Source organism: Physcomitrium patens, chromosome 19 (genome assembly GCF_059467195.1).
Source record: "Physcomitrium patens ecotype Gransden chromosome 19, ASM5946719v1, whole genome shotgun sequence".
NCBI lineage: Eukaryota > Viridiplantae > Streptophyta > Bryopsida > Funariales > Funariaceae > Physcomitrium > Physcomitrium patens.
The window spans coordinates 15,550,317-15,570,062 of record NC_143428.1 but is presented as its reverse complement, the minus strand read 5'-3'; the positions used below and the strand labels follow the sequence as shown (position 1 = coordinate 15,570,062).

Below are 19,746 nucleotides of genomic sequence, written 5' to 3'. Positions count from 1 at the left end.
ATATGGATTTTCTGATTTAATAAAATTATCTACAAAACCTCAAATCCGACTTCTAGTTTTTATTGTCCTTATCTCAAGTTTTAGAAAGAAAAAAAAAAAAAAAAAAAAAAAAAGAAGAGAAAGAAAGGAAAAGTCTAACATTTTCAGTTATGGTTTTTCAAAATACCTTGTCAATTGGACATACTTGCCTATTGTGACAATTTCATTGAAAATGATGTTATGTTATGACAACAAATGATCATATTGATATGCTTCAAAACTATTCAGCAAATTTTTTTAGTTTAGTTTAGTTTTGTTTTTTGAAGTCTATTATTATCAAATAACTGATACAAATTCTGTCTGAAACTTAAAATTTAACTTCACATCAAAAATGATTTATGTTGTAAAAAGCTATTTAAATTATGTAATTTCATGTCTTTGAAATAATTTTATGGTTTCAACTATCAACATTATAATTATTTATTGTTTGGTATCAATTTAAAAAAAGTTGCCCATAAATCAATTGAGGTTTTATAGCCTCATTATCAAACATATGCTAATGTATTTTACATACTCGACCCTTTAATGCAAAGATTAAATTTATATTGATCTTATTCATCCACATTCACACTCAATGGGATAAATGATTTATTCTATCAATATTTTGATAAATTCTTAAGTATAAAAGTTAGATAATTCACGTCTTTTCATTTCAAATAAAAAAACCCAAATTAAACAGAAAGTAACTTCAATTTTGTACTTGTCTATAAAGTTTGTGTTGTAGAAAAAATAGGAGTTTATTTTGTAAAATGGTAGAATGTGGTACAATGAATAAATAACTTACATAGAAAATGATACTTTTTGTTTAGGGTTTGTCTCTGTAGATTGTGCATTGCTAACAAGTAGGTTTCATTTTATACAGTATAAAATATTAGATATTTATTTATTTATTTTATGGTCCTACAAGCATTTCAATGTTTTTTTTTGTTGGCTTGTGTTGAAATTACAAGCACTTGCTTGCACTGAGCTAGTGATAAACAATTCCCATTGTCACAAAAGTGTATTTAAGAACCTGTTGTCTCAATATTTAAATAATAATGTTGAATGTCTTCAAATATATGTTAAGCAATATGCCTTCTATAGAAAGTCAGAGGTAATTTAGGAGCCTTCAAAGTTGATGATAGTATTTGTAGTTAGCATTCAAACATGACTTGGGTGCTGAATGAAAACAAGATTAAAAAAATTGTTTTTTTATTTTTTATTTTTATTTTTATTTGTAATGATAAGTAAATGTGGGTTATCTATAAAGGTTGGTGTATAAAGAATAATATATTATACGTATATGTATAAGAATGGGAAGGTCATAATTTCGAAGGGAGGGGTGGGGGGGGGTGTTGGAAGGCTTCAAGGCGCCAACGTGGCAAAGCAGGGCAGCCCTGGCACAGGGGGAAGCCATGACACAAGTGCCATGCCATGCCATGGGGGATGATGGGATGGGCATGGGCATGGGCATGAGATATGATGTGGGATGTGATGCGATGCGAGGAAGAGGGAGAGAGGGGAGAGGGGGACAGCGCAAACCCCCCCCCCCCTTCTCAGCACTCACTCACTCCTTCCTTGACGGGAGAGAGAAGAGACGAGAGAGCAAGTAAGCAAGTCCCATGTGGCTTTCTCGTCCTCTGTCTGTCTGTCTCTGTCTTCCTCCCTCCCTGCCCCTTCCTCCTCGCCCCCCTTCTCTCCCCCTGCCCCTCTCTCTCGTCTCTCTTCAGGGTTCTGACTCTCCTCCTCCTCCTCCTCCTCGCTCCCCCTTTCTGGATCTCGCGCCATTGTGAGGGTTATCGCCTCATCCAGGTTTGCCCCGCACTCCTTCCTGCATCGTGTCCCTGTCCTTCCTTCTCTTTTATAACATACAACGCTATTTTCCTTCCCTCCTTCCTTCTCTTTTATAACATACAACGCTATTTTCCTTCCCTCCTTCCTTCCTGGCTTCATCCTTTTCTCAACACACACACATGTACATTACCGCTATTGCGTACGATCCTTACATAGTTCCGGTTGCGATTCTTCTGTTTATCGTCGAAATTTTGTGCGCTACTGCGCAATACTGTTCTGCGAATGAACATCAGAAACTGAGGTGATGCGGATGATCTCATTATGTTTTCTGGACGTTATTCTGAATTTTGCTCACACCTTGTCTCTGATGAATATCGTTTGATCCAGCGTGTTCGTTGGAGCAAGAGTCCAAGCCATTTTGTGAGGTTTAAATAGAAGAATTAGTGGGCAAGCAACGACCCTGGAAAGATTTGACAACTGGCTCGAGAGGCAACATAGAGATAGGAAGTGTATTTGTGTCATTGGGACGTAATTGTTGGCATGGGTGACAAAGGGCTTCTCGACGGCATGGATTTGCTGCAACTTGGAAGAACAGACGCAATTCTGGATGTGGCTACAAATGATAGTACTCTTTCTGATGTTCACATGGGCGAGGCTTTGGAACCGAAGAACATGAAGGAAGAGTCAAGCGAGTGGAGAACTGAGAAAGCCATGCTCGCGGAGGATGACTCCCAGAAATTTCAGGCAGATGAAAGGATGCTCACCGACTTGCCATACGCCTGTATAAGTGTTATTGTATCGAATCTGGGTCCTAAAGATGTTGCTAGAGCTGCGTGCGTTTGTAAGGTGTTTCGAGATACGTTTGACTCTGATTCAGTTTGGGAACAACTTGTACCCAAGTCGTCCCTGAAGGTGTTAGGACTGAGTAATGATCGTATACCTGCAACTAAGAAGGAGATGTTCTCGGTTCTGAGGCCATACTTGCTGAGTGACACTCTGGTATGTAATTGTTCTTAAAATCCATCTCTAATTTGATGTGGATGGAATAGTTGAATAGGCATGTGAAGTATGCTTATTGACTGAAGTATTGTTTCGCTTCGAAAGAATTACCCGTCATCTTGTTAAGTTGCGAATGGCATGCTCTCAACATTTTCCTTTATCAGGTACTGACTGGAACTCCTGACACACCTTGCAGGCTTATTGGCTGGACAAAGACACAGGAGGAGCATGTTACAGTTTAGCAGCACGAGGCCTTGGAATTGTCTGGGGTGAAGATGAAAAGTATTGGAACTGGACTCAGCAATCAGGTGCAAGGTATGTTATTATTAAATATGGACATATCTCAAGGATCAAGGATGATGCAGGCTGTTGTAGGTGTAATTGGGCCTTCATGCACTTTTCATATTGGTTTAAGGAGTGCATTAATAATTGGACCTTCTAATTGGAATTCAGCAGGATAGACTACTCAAAACTTTCATTATTTGCATGAGTTTATTACGTTTATGTTTGGATTCGTTTTGTAATATATATATATATATATATATAATTTCACCATTTAATCGCACTTTAACTTCGTGTTAATTAAACATAAAGTTTGTTAGTTGTCCATTCAATCTAGTCTCTACATCTTGGTGTTAAGAAGAGCTGACACGGTGTTATAATGACACAGATGGCCAGAGGTGGCACGCTTGAAAGAGGTGTGCTTTTTCCACGCTTCTGGAACTATGAAGTGTATTCTTCCTCCAGGAGCATATACTTTGTCATGGCGCATCCTCTATAGAGCTTATAGTCGAACTCTCGATGGTTGGCAACAGCTGCCCGTAGAATTCCGTATGTCAACGACTGACGGATCTCAGTCATCAATCAGCCACCGCTACTTGAACAATCGATCTCAAAGTAACATCGATGACGTTACCCCTGTTCGGCTGGTTGACGACGGATGGTTGGAGTTTGACGTAGGTGAAGTAACAATTAAAGACGAGGGAAAGGAAACCTCATTGGAGTTTTCAATGGTAGAAATCGATAGTGGAACATGGAAGACGGGAGTATTTCTAGATGGTGTTGTGCTGCGGCCTACTTCTCTGGCAAGGACCATTGGACGTTATTTGAATGAGGAAGATCGTAGTGAGAGCTGGAATCAAAATATGCCGCCTTTAATTTACCGCCCTTCTAATCCACCCCCAAGGCGGGGTCCCATTGGGCGAGTAATTCCCATAAGAAGAGGGGAAATGAGACCCTCTCAGACCAATCTACCACGGTCTGATGGTGGTGAGAGTTAAATGCGGCACTGTTCAAACATAACTTTACTGTCTAAGTGATATAATATTGTAGAATGACCCATCTTTTCGGTTGTACAGATTGGAGGACAAAGACTGCGGATTTTGTACTTGTGTGCTATAGAAATTTTTGCTTTTTTCCCGCTGCACTCCACAGCTTAGGTCATTCACGAATAATTGAGAATGTGGTTAATATGGTTAATAAAACTTTACCTCGTCAATCGCCTGCTTGTCTTAATGATGGCGATTTTCTTTCCTGCCCCGCCCACCTAGGAATGTTTTGATCCTCGTTGAGCTGGCAGATGGTACTTCCAGAAATATGCGTGAAGAGTAGTAGTTCGGTTTCGTGATTAAAAGTCTACAGCACGTTTTGCTATGCATCGAATAAATTATGAATGTTCGATTTGCAAGTTTCATCTCTAAACAAACCAAATAGAAGATAATACAAGACAAAGCTCAAATTGGGTACAATTCTTCATTACTAAAGTGTATGTCTTCTTCACAAGTTGTAAATGCCTTAACGCTGTCCAGACGGTGTCTACTCCGCAGAACCTGAAATACTGAATTTTAATCCATATAACATGTTCAAAACCTTTTTCGTAGACATTTAAGGTCATCTCCTTTCCTAGAATTATCAGAGCTTCGAGATTCTAATTTGACGAATTTGCGGCTCGGGTTTCTTTTTCTTAGGAAGGGTGATAGTGAGGACTCCATCCGCCACCTGAGCCTTCAGGTCATCTGCTTTAGCATTCTCCGGAATTCGGAAGCTCCGGAAGAAAAATCCGGAAGGTCTCTCCACGTGATGCCACTCATCGCCCTCCTTGGGTTCCTCTTTCTTCCTGGTGCCGCTAATTTCCACCACTTCCCCATCTATCACCTGCACTTTGACGTCGTCACTTCGTACCCCTGGCATGTCAGTCTTCAAGATGTGCGCGTCAGCAGTTTCTCGCCAATCCATCCGCGCGTGGATTACATTGTACCGTCGAGACCCATCGAATTGCTGCAGCTCCGCTAAGGCCTCGAATGGCTCCCACAGATGCCGCGCCAGCCTAACCGACTTCTGGATCCCAGGCCTGATACCATCGCGTAAGTCTGCCGCCATCTCAATCAATCGCTTGTAACCCTCAGCACCAAGATTACTCGATCACACAAAATATGTACTCGATCACACAAAATATGTACTCGATCACACAAAATATGTACTCAATCACAGAAAATATGCACTAAACACTGCAAATCAATTGACTCACAACCTCAAACTAAGAAATCTATCATAAAACCACAACTGTTATCTAAGATGAAGCTAAGCTACAAGCAACCCGAATGAAATGAGAACAAAACAGGGATGGAATGTGAAGGTAGATGTTGGTATCATGAAATCCTTGAGGCCATCAGTTTGGTGCAGCGAAGAATCAGCCATAGAGAAAGTTCCAGAAGGCATTATCCAGGTGGACTTGGGAGCTTCTAGACGGAGCACCACGGCACCGCCAGAAGACTTGAGTGACCGAAGTAGAAACAAACTCATCCGTACCCTCCTCCTCCTCCCACATTCTCATCCTCCCTCTTGAAACGTCGTCACGTCGCCTGATGTCCTTCTGGACACCCGGTTCCTGATTGATACCCAGACCCTATTCACCGGTACCACGGTTCGCACCCATGAAATTCCGGAATTCCCCTTATCATACAAAAACTAATGAACAAATACTCATTCCTGAAAATTCGTAATTTTACAGTTTCTTTGAATTTACATATTTCTCGCCTTATAAGATAAAGAAATCAACACAAAAAGCTTGTTCTGAAAAGCTTGTTTTTCCCTGATGGTGATTAACAAGACATCTAGGTGCAAGCACAATAGATTTTATGAAATCTGTGTGAGCAATGATTAAGCTCAATCCGAACCATTAACATGAAGAGGTGTATGGGGACTCAAGCATTCAAGTATACATTTTTCCCTCACTCTTGTAAACAAGCTGAATGTATACTTGAATGCTAGTAGATGGGGTTAAATCTTGATGAAGACCAAACCAATCTTCAATGATGAACAAGATAAGTTGCAGATAAAAGCTGAATGGCAATGCTTTGTTCAGCTGGTGGACTGGAATGAGTCTAATCTTCATACATCAATTAATAGTAATAATACAAGCCATGAATGTGGAGGAAAGATGCGTTAGTTGCTGCATCAAGGCTGCCATAGCATGACCAAAATCATCTGGTTCAATGGTAGGTCAAGTGCTAGTTGTAACCATTATCTTTCATCCTTCTTTCAGCCTTCATCAAAATCCTTTCCCCGATTCTGCATATTTTGTATTGAAACATGGAAGAGAGTATGTAAAATTTGTCATGTAATCCAGTTCAGAGCCTGGACTGGCCTTGCATGAATTATTATCACTTATGATTAGTGAAGCTAAATGCTTTCTCACTCAAAAACCGTTTTGTTTCCTCCATCTTCTGCTTCAAATTCACCTGAAGCTCGTGAGCCTTGGGATCCACATATGTTGCCCATGCTTGGCAACCGGCTTCCAGAGACTGCAAGGATTGAACTTTGACTGCTTCCCACTTCTGAGCCACTACTTTGCCGATATCTGGTTGAGACATGCTGTTATCTACAAATACATGCCAGGCAAATGAATACGCTTCTTTCACTAATCGTTTAAAATGCAATACAGAAATACAGGAGCCGTGAAGCTCGTGAGCCTTGAGACCCACATCTCTCTTAACTTCACACAATCAGACGGCGTGCACGTTTCGTCTCAATCAAGAAACTAACTGCCTTAGAAGGACCAGGGTCGCTGTACGACAGCGAAAAAGAACCGATTTGATGTGAAGACGATGTGCATGGAACGAACCATTACATCAGAGCCCAATACTTGATACGATATGCACCGAAAAAAATTACATTGCTGCTACTGTCGCCCATGTGGTTTGCTACAAGCCTTCAAAAATGGCCCTCATTACTACTAAATATGTGCCGATTTCGAGAATATTCTATGAAGAATGAAGTTAGTTACTGAGGTTTCGTATTGACAGAACAGAATTCCTGGTCATGGGTAGATGATACGAAATCCGTCATATGAAAAATTTATTATTCCTACAAACGTTTACTGGGCAATGGACTTTCAGAAGTGGGCAAGTGTTTGAAAGGTTTAAGCAATTAAAAGGTTGAAATAAGGTGATACTTGCCTAAACCTTTCGCCAGGTACTGTTGAAAAACTTGTGAGCCTAAGGCCGACACTAACAATGGAATTCCGGTGATCTGGTTGGATCTGAGTCACAACAGAAGCAGTTAAGGCAGACTCGATTCGGCTAGTGTTCGCGAACTGTTGTACACATGTGAATACAGAGATATTGAAAAAGTAGGTAGGTCGCAAAAGCGAACAGAGGTTAAGATTCCTGCAACTCCGTGTTCCCTGATTTTACACGTAAACAAGACGAATTTCCCAAACTATTCCAAACAGAAAGAAAATAATTCGAAGAAGACGAACAGCTTGTACTAAGAAGGATGAACAACCGAATGCAAGATCGTAATATACGAAGTCACAGGAATTCTGGAACAGTATGAAGATGAATAGTTTATACAAGCACATCGCACAATGGGCGAGTTTGAAACTCAAGAAGCAAGCAGTGCAAGAAGAAGGGGAAAGGCGCATACCCGAGGGGCGAGAGTGGGGAAGATGTACCCCAACGAATGGTCACAGGGAATGAACGCAAAATGACGGGGATAGGGAAAGGGAAAGGAGGGATAGAAGGCAAAGAAGGCAAGGAAGGTGAAGGCGAAGTGGGGGGGGGGGGGGATTCAATAGAGCTCGGAGGATGGTTGGGGAGACCGAGGCTGGGGGATGGACCACGACGACGATGCAGCAGCAGAAACAGAATCAGGCAGCAACAGGCGGCATCAGCAACAGCAGCAGTGCCCGAACAGTGCAAGTCCCCCTCCCCATGACGTCCATGCCCTTCTCACTTGGTGGCGTGTCTCCCCCCCCCCCCCCCATTCCGTGTTCCACTCCACCCCCCATCTCTGCCTTATGTATCATCATTCTTGCCCGGAAGCAGTGCTCTGAGTTCAGACCTCTTCCCCCCTTTTTTTATAAAGTTCAATTAAGAGAAAACATTTCAACAGAAAATAAAAATGCTGAAATATTCTTCTTTTGGGTATCAACACATCATTTCGTACATCACAAATTCTCATTTATAGACCAATAATTTTAATCCATCTACCGCTTAAGGTAAAAAACATGATTTTCAAAAGCAGTATTGTTAATATCATTTTTGACAAAATGCGGGAATTGAAGTATTTTTACAGAGAAGTTGAGTTCGTCTTCAGTTACTTTTCTCGCGATATAGAAATTTAAACATAAGCATGGCACACAAGTCATACCACTCGAATAAACTAAATGGTATGCAATGGTATGAAAACCAATCTTCGAGCTTCATGGCCCAAATGTTACTCATCTTTCATGTGAATAAAGGATCTACAAAGGTCGAGATGAATCGCGATTAGAATGTGCAAGTAAATTGGAAAAAATTGCACCCACAGATATCTCATCCTGGCGCATTGACATGGCGGACAAGTAGAAGCCATTCCTGCGCTATAAAAAAATGCACACCTGATTCCTGAACTGCTGAATAAACAAGTAGACAAGTGACTCTCTCTAAAAGGAGCCCCAACAGCCCCAGGAAACGAAATCTGTGCAGAAGAAACAAAAAAGGGCATGAGGATAGAACAAGAATGAATGATAGCTGAAAGACTAGCTGGCACAGGGATTCCTGCTAAGATTTACCAATGTTTCCTGCCTCTCTACCATCCAGTGTTGCCTCATCCCCAAGCGAGGCCTGTAGCAGCTCCATTGCACTCGCCTTCGTCCCTGCAACTATCGCCTGCCTAGACTGCCCCAAAGAAGTGCCACGCGCTAGACTAGGAGTCTTTGACACAGAACTACTCGCAAGAAACCTGTCTGAGAATATTCCATCACCACTTGAACTACCCGCAGTCGGAGTAGATAAAATCCCTTTTGTTCTCATCCCTAGGCCGCTGCCACCTTCCCGGAGCAATTCAGAGCTGTCATCGTAACTGAATGAGGCTTGAAGAAGATCCATTGCGCTTGCCTCACTTCCACGCCCAGCCAACCGACCAAATGATCTGCTCTTCGGAAGTGAAATGCTGGGTGAAGATCTGCTCAAGAGAAATTTGTCTGGGGTGCCTGCTGCCTGGACTGCTGCGGCTGAGGCAGCTTTCCTGGCTGCTAGTAGGACAGCATTCTCGACTGGAGTGTCTTCCTTCTGTGTATCTGTGAGTTGTATCTCCTCCCTGTTCATCTCCTCCATTGTGCTTACTTGATTTTGTGTAAAGTTGGATCGAGTTGCTGCTGGATGAATCTCCCTGCATTAATAACCAAGGTCAGCAGGGGACGCATTGAAACATCCAAAAACTATATACTCTACACTGATGCTTTGATAGACAAAACGCCTCTTTGCTATGTAGATTCCACTTAGGTGCGCAGAAGAAAGAAAATTGCAGCAAGCTACTGCTCACCTGGTGTTCTGTAAGCTCTGAGCAGTCATGCTCGTTGATGCATTACTTCCGGTGCCTTGATGTAAAGGTTTAAGTAGACTCACGTCCCAGCCTGAAGTTTCAGTCTGTGCACTGTTCATAGTTGGCATGTACTCAGAGTATGAATCCTCTGATGTGTTGAAATCTATGGGAGCACTTGGCGCGGTCTGCTGCTCTTTAGTATCATGCTCAATGCGCTTGGCAAGATTTTGGCGCTGGTCGTTTGTTAAAGGCTACATCAAGACAGACATTTGGTAATAAGTGCATAAGCAGAAACCGAGAGATGTAAAACACATCTATAAGAAACTGGAACATAAACAATACTTAACAAAATTAGTATACGTGGGAGTAAAGAGCTGAGATGGTCAATATCATACACCAAATGACAATGAAAATGCAGGCTTATAAGTTGATCACACAAGAACGCTTACTCCATGTGAGAATCGGCAGTTACTGCCATCCAGGCAGTGACCTCGTGTGTGCCAGAATTTGCAGGGGAATGTATCCAAAGTATGTGAGAATGGGCAATCGTCTCCTTTTAAACAGCGATTGACCATAAAGAACTTGCAAGGCTGCATCAGATCCAGATATTAGTACTTACTAGACGGGTGTTTCTGAAAATACACAGAAAGTTCAAGAAACAACTGCTGATTTTTACAATTATAACTACATCCGTAAGACAACATCCAAAGCTGCTGAGGTGCACATTCACACTCTTTTTGTCCACATTACTTTTTCAAACTGTAATAAAGATCCATACACATCGTAGGTTAGTAATACTGACATCTGACTTGGTGACAGGAACCACATCATGCGAAAATGTACATTTCCCACCCTGCAAAGAACGTGGCAAAGTGATTTAGGAACAGGGCACCCACTTTGTGTTTAAGAGGAAGAATTGAACCAACAAAGAAGCAACAAACCATAACTCTATGCACTATTAACCAAACCTTTTCAAGTCTTTTGAAAATGAAAATACATGATGAAGGAAGATATGAGGTACCAATGTACAACGCCCTTTAATATAAAACTTGCAAAGGGGAACTTTGGGTTTGAACGTGTTGACTGGCAAACGTGGACGCCTGATACCTAACTCCTTCTCTTTCTCAGCTCGCTTTCTCCGAAACGCAATCTATCAGAACAAAAAGGAGGAAACAGAAAAACAAGAAAAAAGAAGGATATTCAGATAGTTGTCTTCAATAACTAAATCACAAAACACTTTACAAGGAAACAGCTTGGCTCACACTAATACCTAGTCAACTTACTATAAAGCTGACAAAATGACACATGGGTTGCAGAAGCTTGAAAGGAACTAGCGATTAAGAATTAGCTCAATAACGTCTACTTTTTACTATTCAACAAAGGTCCTTATGTACAACTGAAAAAAGATAACAGCGAAACCACCTTCTTTTTCAGTTTTCTCTCTGCAGAAATAGGAGCACGAGTTTTCTTCTTCCCATCCTCATCGCTATCAATCTATATCAAATTTACAATAATCATAAGGAAGTGCTTTAAATCAAACTGAACAATTTCTAGAAATAAACACTGCAAACAACAGAGAAGTAGGTTTTTAAAATTACAGAGGTCCACAGGACCGTACCTACTTGCAGTCATGCTCATGGTCCATCAGAAATGTCTTCGTCAATTGAAGAATAGAATTCTAGCTCACCTTGATGCGTCGAGTAATTGAAACTTGGACACTATGAAAAGCTGGAAGCGACTTGTAGGTGCTTAGACGCTGGTTGACGTTAACGAATTCCATAAAGCTGACTTACATAATGCAAAAAATATGTTTCTGATCTTACTACTTAATCAAAAAATCAAGAAGGATTAAAACCTACCTTAGAGCTTGAAATTTGCTCATCCCCAACATCGGTAGTCCACAAACCAACTTCCTCTTCAACCAGCTGTGACAACAACCCTCTATTATCCTGCCAAAAGTACACATTTAATACTGCAAATCACAAGCAGGGTTGTGATCTTTATTCACAGAATGTAACAGTAAAACACAGAGTAGAAGCAACCAGAGGACTACCAAGAACAATGCAGCAACAGTTCAGAGTGTTCACACACACGATGACCACAAATCACAGGTAAATGCATAGCAAATAACAACATGAGAGAAAATTTGGTTATTCTGGCGTCAAAATGCGACACGTAACATTGTACACGTTAACAGATATTCAAGTACAACAGTGACTCAGCAGATACCTCTTCAATGACCTCGCCTTCTTCGACACCGGCGTCAGTCTCAACCTTTTTACTCCCTTTCTGTTGCTTCTCTCCAGCTCTCCTAACAGTGTCAATCGACTCTACCTGCTTCGAAACAATGGCCAAGCGGTCTGCACAAAGATTCAAAATACAACTCCTTGATTTGGGAACACCAAGAATGAAAGAACAAATCAAATAGGAGGAGCAACGACATGCACCAAGAGTTGGCCACAATTCAAGAAAAGTGTGTGATAACAATCAGATTTAGAGCATTTAACAATGGGGCTTACCTCCTTGCTGTCCCCCATCAGCGTTGAACTCAGTAGTTGCTTCATTAGAAACCTTCAGCGCTCTCTCCAACCTCGACTTCTTCCTCTGCCTAGACAAGGCACCTTTACCCTTACGACGTTTGTTATTCTTTTTATGAACTTTACCCAACTGGCTGCCTGCTCCTCCTGCTGAGGTTTGATTCATTCTTACATCCGCAGCAAACCGCGTAACCACTGGTGTGAGTCCTTCAGTACGATAGTCAAATATGCCTTCATCTCCCTCTTCTTCCGGTTCTTCCGTTCTATCCTCGTATTTATCGTCTCTATAATCTATGGGATCGGCAGCTTCATCGTCAACTTCATCGTCTTCCCCACTTTCCCAACCCGCAGATAACTCACCATCTTCGAGCTCTCCCTCTTCGAGAATTTCATGCTCCAGTTCTTGCACTTTTACTTCTAACTTCTCATGCTCGCCAGTCGTCACAATAATTTGATCCCCTGTTGCAGCAAGCCATAAAGTTGAGTACTCCAGTACGTTTCACATTTCACAGCATTAAGAGTACGAAGCATAAAATTGAAAAGCATCGTACGCAACAAGGTCTCCAGGTTTCGAAGTAGTAGGCGCAACACTGGTATCAGAATTTAGGGTTTGGGTGAGGACTGTAGCATTAATAAATGATAACCGGGGATTCGATTGTCGACTTCAACTCAAACACGCAGAGCAATAAACCGACACAATCAAGTCCTGATTTAAACAAGTGTGATATGCAACAAAGAAAAATAAACAAATGAACAAATTTAAAGGTTAAAATATGCACCTGAAGAAGTTGCAATGTTGGTAGACGAATTCACAATCGAAACTGAGAGCTCAGAAGCAGTATTAGACTGGAACGATCTCGAAACCATCGAATCAAGCTCATCTGCAACTGGTCCATCGGAGACACCAGCAACAGTGCGGGGGGAAGACAAATCTTGACTGTTTGTTGACCCGTCCCTTCCGGCATTCAAGAAGCTACCAAGGATATCAGACGACCGAGAAGCAGCGTCCCCAGAAAGCAAACGTGATTGCAATTCCGCGGTCGTGCTAGGTTCCGACCCAGGTACATTGGCCAGGTCGGTGAAGACGGATTCCAAATGCTCGGGAAGAGGAGAAATGGATTGGGCAGGTGAGGACCGCGGACTAGAGTTTGCCACCAGATTGCAACTGCTTGAGCCTATCCCTGGCAACACGTCTGCAGATGTTGACAAGAGAATCGATGAACTCAACCCCACCATCGGATTGTTTACCGAGGAATCAGCTGCGACATCACTCTCACTTTCCAACGCGGGAGAGATCGGCGAGGGAAGCTGAGCAGGATTAGGGTCTAGAGAGGAAACCAGTGATGAGACTCGCAATTGAGAGCCTTCCGATGCATCACTACAAACTTCCCCCTTCTGGGACCCTGGGGATGACACCAGATGACCCACGTAAGAGGACACACACTCAGATCCCGCAAGATTGTTCATTGTTTCCCCTGCTCCAATCGGAGAACTTCGGCAACACGACAAGGCAGTCTCGAAACTCGAACGCGAATAGCTAAGGCCACCCATACAATAATAGGCGGGTGATAAGTGGGAATTGATAAACTATTCACTCGACGTAGGATGAATTGCAACAAATCAATTCTTCAATGTCAGAACAGAGATTTGACACAGAGTCCTCGCTCAAATTCAGCACTGAAGAGAGCGGCCATGGAGGCCCCATTATCATGCGCTCATCTTGCTTAGCACTCATATCAGCAGCGTGCACAACTGAAACCTAACTCTGAAATTTGCGGTGCGCTTGTAAAAGCTCCCCTAAACCCTCGAACAGGATCCACTGCTGCTCTTGTTGGTAAACCCCTATAAACCCCCTTCTGAGACGACATAAAGCTCGAAAACTTCACTCTGAGCAATACTGCCTCCGACGCACATCTATCTCTCCTTCCACAGGTCAGTTGTGAGATGAAGGTCTAAGACATAAACCTTCGAACAGGATCTACTTCTGCCCTTGTTCGAAAACTCTTTCGAACCCCCTTCAAAGACAACATAAAGCTCAAAAACTTCCTCCGACGCACATCTATCTTTCCTTCCACAGGTCGGTTAAAAGATGAAAGTCTGAGACAAAAGCTTGTCACGACGATTTCTGTGACCTCCTCTGCCGACTTTGATAAACCCACACCTCAGTTCTTCTGAGGTAAATTGTATCTCTTGCATACAACCATGATACAAAAATCTACGAGATAAAGCAATGGCAGTCTGGCATCGGCTAAATGTAGATTTCAACTTCTTCTAATGTAATTTTCAGATAAAACAGACAATACAACAGGATACAGCTTCTGATACTATTGCCACTATGCACTCTGACTGGTAGGATGAACGAGAATATACTGCGTAAGACTTATTATTTAAAAAAATATCTATTTGGGGTTCTGAATATTTGCTCTACGCATGATACACACTGTAGGAGCCAAGTTTCGGACGTAGGAGTTGGTATGGCTGGGCGTCACTCCCATAGGCATCAAACTTGACTATCGCAAGCATGTCATAATCGCAAATTCGCCACCTTGCGATTTATTTGGTAGTACTTAGATTCACAGAATGACTTCACGTACATGGTATTCAAACTCTTTCTAAATACAAAACAGCGTGTTCACGTTGACATAGCGTAGTTGGACTGCTCCACCGACGCCTCCAATACAATATATTCGACTTTTGCAACAAGGTTACCGAGGGTGAAAGGTACGAAGGGATTCAATAAATTCTTAAAATTTTGCAGAAAGTAGTTCGCATCACAGTTCGATTGGCACTAAAACAACACGAAGCAAACAAAGAGACAGGAAAGCAAAGTTGTCGGAGTGAGGGAAAACACCCCAGTGATCACTGCACCGGATCTTTGAGGTGCGTGATCCCCACAGCACTTACATACAATAAAACATGGTCCAATCTGAGTCGCAGTTCTAGAAGACTCTCACATCGCTTCTGACAAAAATCAAGGAGAAGCTTCAACCTCGAGACTGAAATTTCAAGTGCACTTGGGAGCATTTCAGACTCCTACAAACATTGAAGGCAGAAAAACTCATTGGGCAGGCAGACGACTGCGAACTTAAGATGGCGCGCACTAAACTAATTTAATTGTTCTCGTAGTGTCGAGTCGCTTGCAAAGGCAACACAGTCCGGAGATGATGTTCTAAAACCAAGTTCATACGCCAAGTAGAGACATGGGTCTGAAAGGTAAGCACAGTTTCATAGCTCCACTAGTAAGAGAACACTTTACAATTCGCTGTTAAGGCCATGGTGCATTTCAAATAGCTGCAGAAACAGGGACTCCAACAACCGCTTGAGAACCAAATCTTTGACATTCGAAGAACTGCAATAATCAACAGAGATCTCATAGTCGCAGGTGCACGGGCATCTTAACAAATGTTGAAACCGAGGTAAATCATGTTCGCCAACGTGCCCAACTGCTTTGTCGCTCCAGATATGGATGGTGACCTTCTCGATTTACAGATATTTGATTTTGACGGCTGTAACAATAGCATGCATAGCAGAATAGTCCAAGGATTAGTGGGAGCCAGTGTTGGTTCTGCGAATGAATTCCAGCAGTAAAAACTAATCATATGTAGATCAGCAACCTACTCTCAACGTGTAGATATTGTTGCCCGACACAGCAACAATTAAACCTGCTTCCCAACTGAGATCTCTGCAAGTCTCGCTACTAAGACAAAACAAGAGCGGAACCTGCATCATTCAAACGCAGGGAAGTGTTGCAGGAACCTTTAGCATCCTTCTTCACCTTGAGGTCACTCCATGCATGTTGACTAGTTGCAAGTATCTTCTGCGAGATCCAATGCAGATGATTGTTCTATATTCTGTGGCTATTGCGAGGAAACACTTAGATAGGATTCTGATATCACTCAAACCAATCCAAAAGCGTTTCGGTAAGGGTAGTGTGCAATAGCAATATCGAGATGAGAAGAGAACAGTTTTCCTCCCGCCAGCAAATAGGGTCTGATAAGCGCACCTGCATCCACATCAGATCACTAAATCGGTCAGAAGCTAAGCAGTGTTCACAGATCATGACATCATGATGCAATCGACCACGATTTGTTGGGCGAAGTTGACATAAAAAAGAGCACTCCTTGGATAATGATGAAAACTTCCCAAAAACCTGGTTACAACACGACCTGGTCTGTGAACTGCTCTACTTGAAGAATTCGAGCTTTATGCTACAACGCATCTCACATACCCGACGACTACCCACATTGCATACGCTTTAAACAACCGAGTAGAACGCAGCATTGCTTTCACCCGAGCAAAAAGTCACCAGGATGGGCGCACGCTCTTACTGTGTCTGGAAGAAAATGTGGATGTCTCAAATGGCGCCAGCCCTGTTAAGAACTCAGATCACATGAAAGAGGTTTTACATAATATGCTCAAGTCCTTCGCCAGTGGCAGCAATTGTATATTTGGAGAAAACGTTCTCGTAACTTGCGAGGAACATGAACTTCATGTGATTCACAAAAGTCCAAGTTACTCGCCACCAGAAGTTTCAGTTCCATAAGCTTGTTCACCATCTGCGCATTCTGCAACATGAGCGACCACAGCTGCTCGACCAGATACACGACGGCGAATAATACATGCGATAGTCCAAATTACGAAAAAGAAAATCGAGGCCCAGGCAGTGTCGGAAAGCAAATCTAAAAGCGCATTGTCGGTATGCACGGGCTCTCCAGTGGTTTGAATCCCACTGACGCTCGCTTGAAACTTGTAGAAACAGTAACGGAGGGACACTCAACTCCATCTCGAGTTGCTCCGGTCCTAGACTTCTTCCCCCCAGTGACCTCAATACTCTTGCAATTAAACACTCCAGCACAATAGTCATCTAAGGTTCCAACATACGAATCCAATATTTATTCTAACAGAATTTCGAAAAACCACCCATCTCACCAACAGTGAATTTCGTAGGAAGTTTTCTGCATAGCAACTGAGTTAGTTCAGTAACTATTTGCCGAAATTCAGAGATGCATGCCACCAAAAATGATCATAATGGAAAAAACCCCTGATATAACCACAACCTAACCCTAACCCTAACCCTAATTTATGCAGTTTCCAAATCCGAAAATTGCAACTTGAAAATGCAGAACATAAGAAACTACACTCCAAAAGTAAACACTAAGACTCAGCTCCGAAATATGGCAGGTCTGTCTACACATGCAATTCACTTCAAATGTGGTTCAATTCCCACAAATCATCATCCCATCCCAGTGTATTGCAGGTTAATTGGTAATGTAGAACTGCAACGACGAGTTCATGGCACTGACAGCGGATCAGTGAAGCGTAAAAGTGGATTACAGTAGTGCATGCAGGGGCGAGCAAGAGTGGAGAATCCGCCGTGCCCAGGCCTGCACAACCCTGGCTGGCTCCCACGCACTTACAAAGGGAGGGTCCTTTGCAGCTCTGGAATCAACTGCGTCTTGCCATGCTTCCCCTCACAAGCAGGGATACATGCCATTCAATACAACTCCATTCATACCTACCTTTTAAGCAGACTTATACAATACATTTCTGTACGAAAAAACATTGTATTTAGAGGCTATTGAAGAAGGTAACAAAGTGCATTTATTTCTTTAAACTAAACAGACTACATAACTTGAGTTATTTGGTTTAATACAATTTCACTATTAAATAACTGCACAAAAGAACTTGAGGTGCTCTTGCAGGAATATATATATATATATATATATATATAATTATATTCACAATTTATCAGGACTAAATAAAAAAAATTAAAGGAATAAAAAATGATTCATATTGTTTCTTATTCAGTAACAATAAAGTTGAATATAAATCTAGTTTAATAATATTTATGATATACCAAATGTATACACAAGACCTTTCTTTCAAAGATAATTTCTTCTAATTATCTAAATGTTATTAGTTTTCTGGCATTTCACAATTGATAAAATTGAAGAACATAAAACTAATTAAAAATAATATATCATATAAGTCAAACAGTATTTTTGGCCAAAAATTCTTGTTATTGTTTCAAATTGTTTTGATTTAAAAAAAAATAGGATTTTTAATACTTTATTTGGATTTTGTTTTTTGGATCCAATTGAATATATTAAGGTAAAGAGAAATACAAAAATCTGGAAAAAAAATATGTTCTGACTAAGAGCAAAATATTGAATCGTGTAAAGAGAGTATAATAATGTATAATGGCTTCAAAAACCTCAAAAATTTTGGTCAATTATGTACAATTAAACATTTGATATATATATATATATATATATATATATATTCTAAATTACATGACACGTGTTTTTCATTTTATGAGACCCAAAAATAAATGTTATTTAAGAATTTCAAAGCATTTTTAAGAGCTGTTTATAGGTCTTAAGTATATATTGAAATCTATAATCTATTGAAATTAATATTCATTAGTAGGTTTAAAATTTTAGTAAATTACAAAAGTTGAATGACAAGCTCTTTAATGTATCAAATGTTTAATTTTATTAAATTACAAAAGTTAATACTTGTTAGAATCAGCTTATGATTGGAACCAATTAATAATATTTTAGTAGCTGTTTTTTATTTACCGTAAATTAATATTTTATTTAAATGAAAATATGTTTTAAAACGTATATATATATATATATATATATATACATATATATATATATATATATAGATAGATAGATATATGTTTCATAATTTCTAAGATATTTTTGTTACATCTTCAAAATTGGACACTATTAATAACAATAAGCTATTACAAAAGATTAATCTAAAAATTAATAACAATTCTAATATAAAAAGATATTCCAAAATAAAAATATCATGTTAAAGTTAAAAAATAATCATATTTGATAGGTAAATATACTAGGACTAATTGCTAAGAGGGTTGATAATATTTTTTTTATGTGAGTTATAATCACTTAGTGGTAGTAGTAGAATAGAAGTGATTCTTCTAAGCCACTGTAGAATATTGCAAAATATATTTGTTCATATCTTAGAGAGCTTGTCTTTCAAAAACACTTTTTTTTCTTCATGTAAACATGTTTTTCTATTTATTTATTTATTTATTTATTCTGACTATGATACTTTAAAAGAACATTATTTTTAGAAAACATCTTTACTTCAAAAAAGCTTTCTAAATAGGAAATAGTTTTTTTTGTTTGTTTTTTTAGTATATAGTAAAAGATATTAAATTCAAAAATTTGAAAAATAATTAATTATTTATCAATGTCATTTCCATAGCTAAATTTTTAAAATTTAAGAATATTTTGTTGATTGAAATTTAAAATCAATAAAAATAAAATGATTGAAATTTTAATTTTAATTTTATTGATATGAAGTAGATAATATTTACAAATAAATTATCATTTGATTAGATATGTCAAAGGTTTTTTCAAAATATACAAAGGTATATTATTCTTTTATAACTTATATATTTAGCTTCAAAGTAATCTAAAATATTTTAAAATGATTACAATGATCACATATAAATGAATGGTAATTTTATTCAATATATATATATATACACACACACACATATATATATATATATATATATATATATATATATATATATCTAAAATAACAAAGG

General features: G+C 40.0%; 4 protein-coding genes and 1 long non-coding RNA gene across 7 annotated transcripts; 1 reads left to right on the top strand and 4 right to left on the bottom strand.

Annotated features, from left to right (window-relative positions):
* Positions 1-1,567: 1,567 nt before the first annotated feature.
* Positions 1,568-4,309, top strand: LOC112296067 (putative F-box protein PP2-B12). The gene is made up of 4 exons (XM_024548198.3): positions 1,568-1,830; positions 2,200-2,811; positions 3,008-3,126; positions 3,482-4,309. The coding sequence occupies exons 2-4, from the start codon at positions 2,353-2,355 to the stop codon at positions 4,089-4,091; spliced, it is 1,188 nt and encodes a 395-aa protein (XP_024403966.1). The 5' UTR covers positions 1,568-1,830; positions 2,200-2,352; the 3' UTR covers positions 4,092-4,309.
* A 231-nt stretch (positions 4,310-4,540) lies between these two features.
* On the bottom strand, positions 4,541-5,610 carry LOC112296068 (16.9 kDa class I heat shock protein 1). The gene has a single exon (XM_024548199.3). The coding sequence runs from the start codon at positions 5,188-5,190 to the stop codon at positions 4,723-4,725; it is 468 nt and encodes a 155-aa protein (XP_024403967.1). The 5' UTR covers positions 5,191-5,610; the 3' UTR covers positions 4,541-4,722.
* Positions 5,611-6,189: 579 nt separating this feature from the next.
* LOC141044510 (uncharacterized) lies at positions 6,190-8,647 on the bottom strand. Its single transcript, XM_090244727.1, has 4 exons — positions 8,621-8,647; positions 7,738-8,018; positions 7,269-7,351; positions 6,190-6,691 (listed from the first exon to the last, which is right to left on the bottom strand). Exons 1-4 carry the CDS (start codon positions 8,645-8,647, stop codon positions 6,474-6,476), a joined length of 609 nt encoding a protein of 202 aa, XP_090100853.1. The 3' UTR covers positions 6,190-6,473.
* On the bottom strand, positions 8,496-14,325 carry LOC112296057 (uncharacterized). The gene is made up of 10 exons (XM_024548168.3): positions 12,935-14,325; positions 12,138-12,614; positions 11,848-11,978; positions 11,478-11,567; positions 11,041-11,112; positions 10,640-10,768; positions 10,421-10,471; positions 10,068-10,208; positions 9,619-9,869; positions 8,496-9,465 (listed from the first exon to the last, which is right to left on the bottom strand). The coding sequence occupies exons 1-10, from the start codon at positions 13,704-13,706 to the stop codon at positions 8,856-8,858; spliced, it is 2,724 nt and encodes a 907-aa protein (XP_024403936.1). The 5' UTR covers positions 13,707-14,325; the 3' UTR covers positions 8,496-8,855.
* Positions 14,326-15,126: 801 nt separating this feature from the next.
* LOC141044542 (uncharacterized) lies at positions 15,127-17,401 on the bottom strand. Of its 3 annotated transcripts, none has more exons than XR_016498533.1 (3): positions 16,484-17,374; positions 15,876-16,158; positions 15,127-15,661 (listed from the first exon to the last, which is right to left on the bottom strand). It is a non-coding gene; the product is annotated as an uncharacterized LOC141044542 (long non-coding RNA). The 3 variants fall into 3 exon arrangements; XR_016498534.1 differs by having other exon boundaries at positions 15,912-16,158; positions 16,484-17,110; XR_012216113.2 differs by having other exon boundaries at positions 15,638-16,158; positions 16,484-17,401.
* Between the last annotated feature and the right edge of the window lie 2,345 nt (positions 17,402-19,746).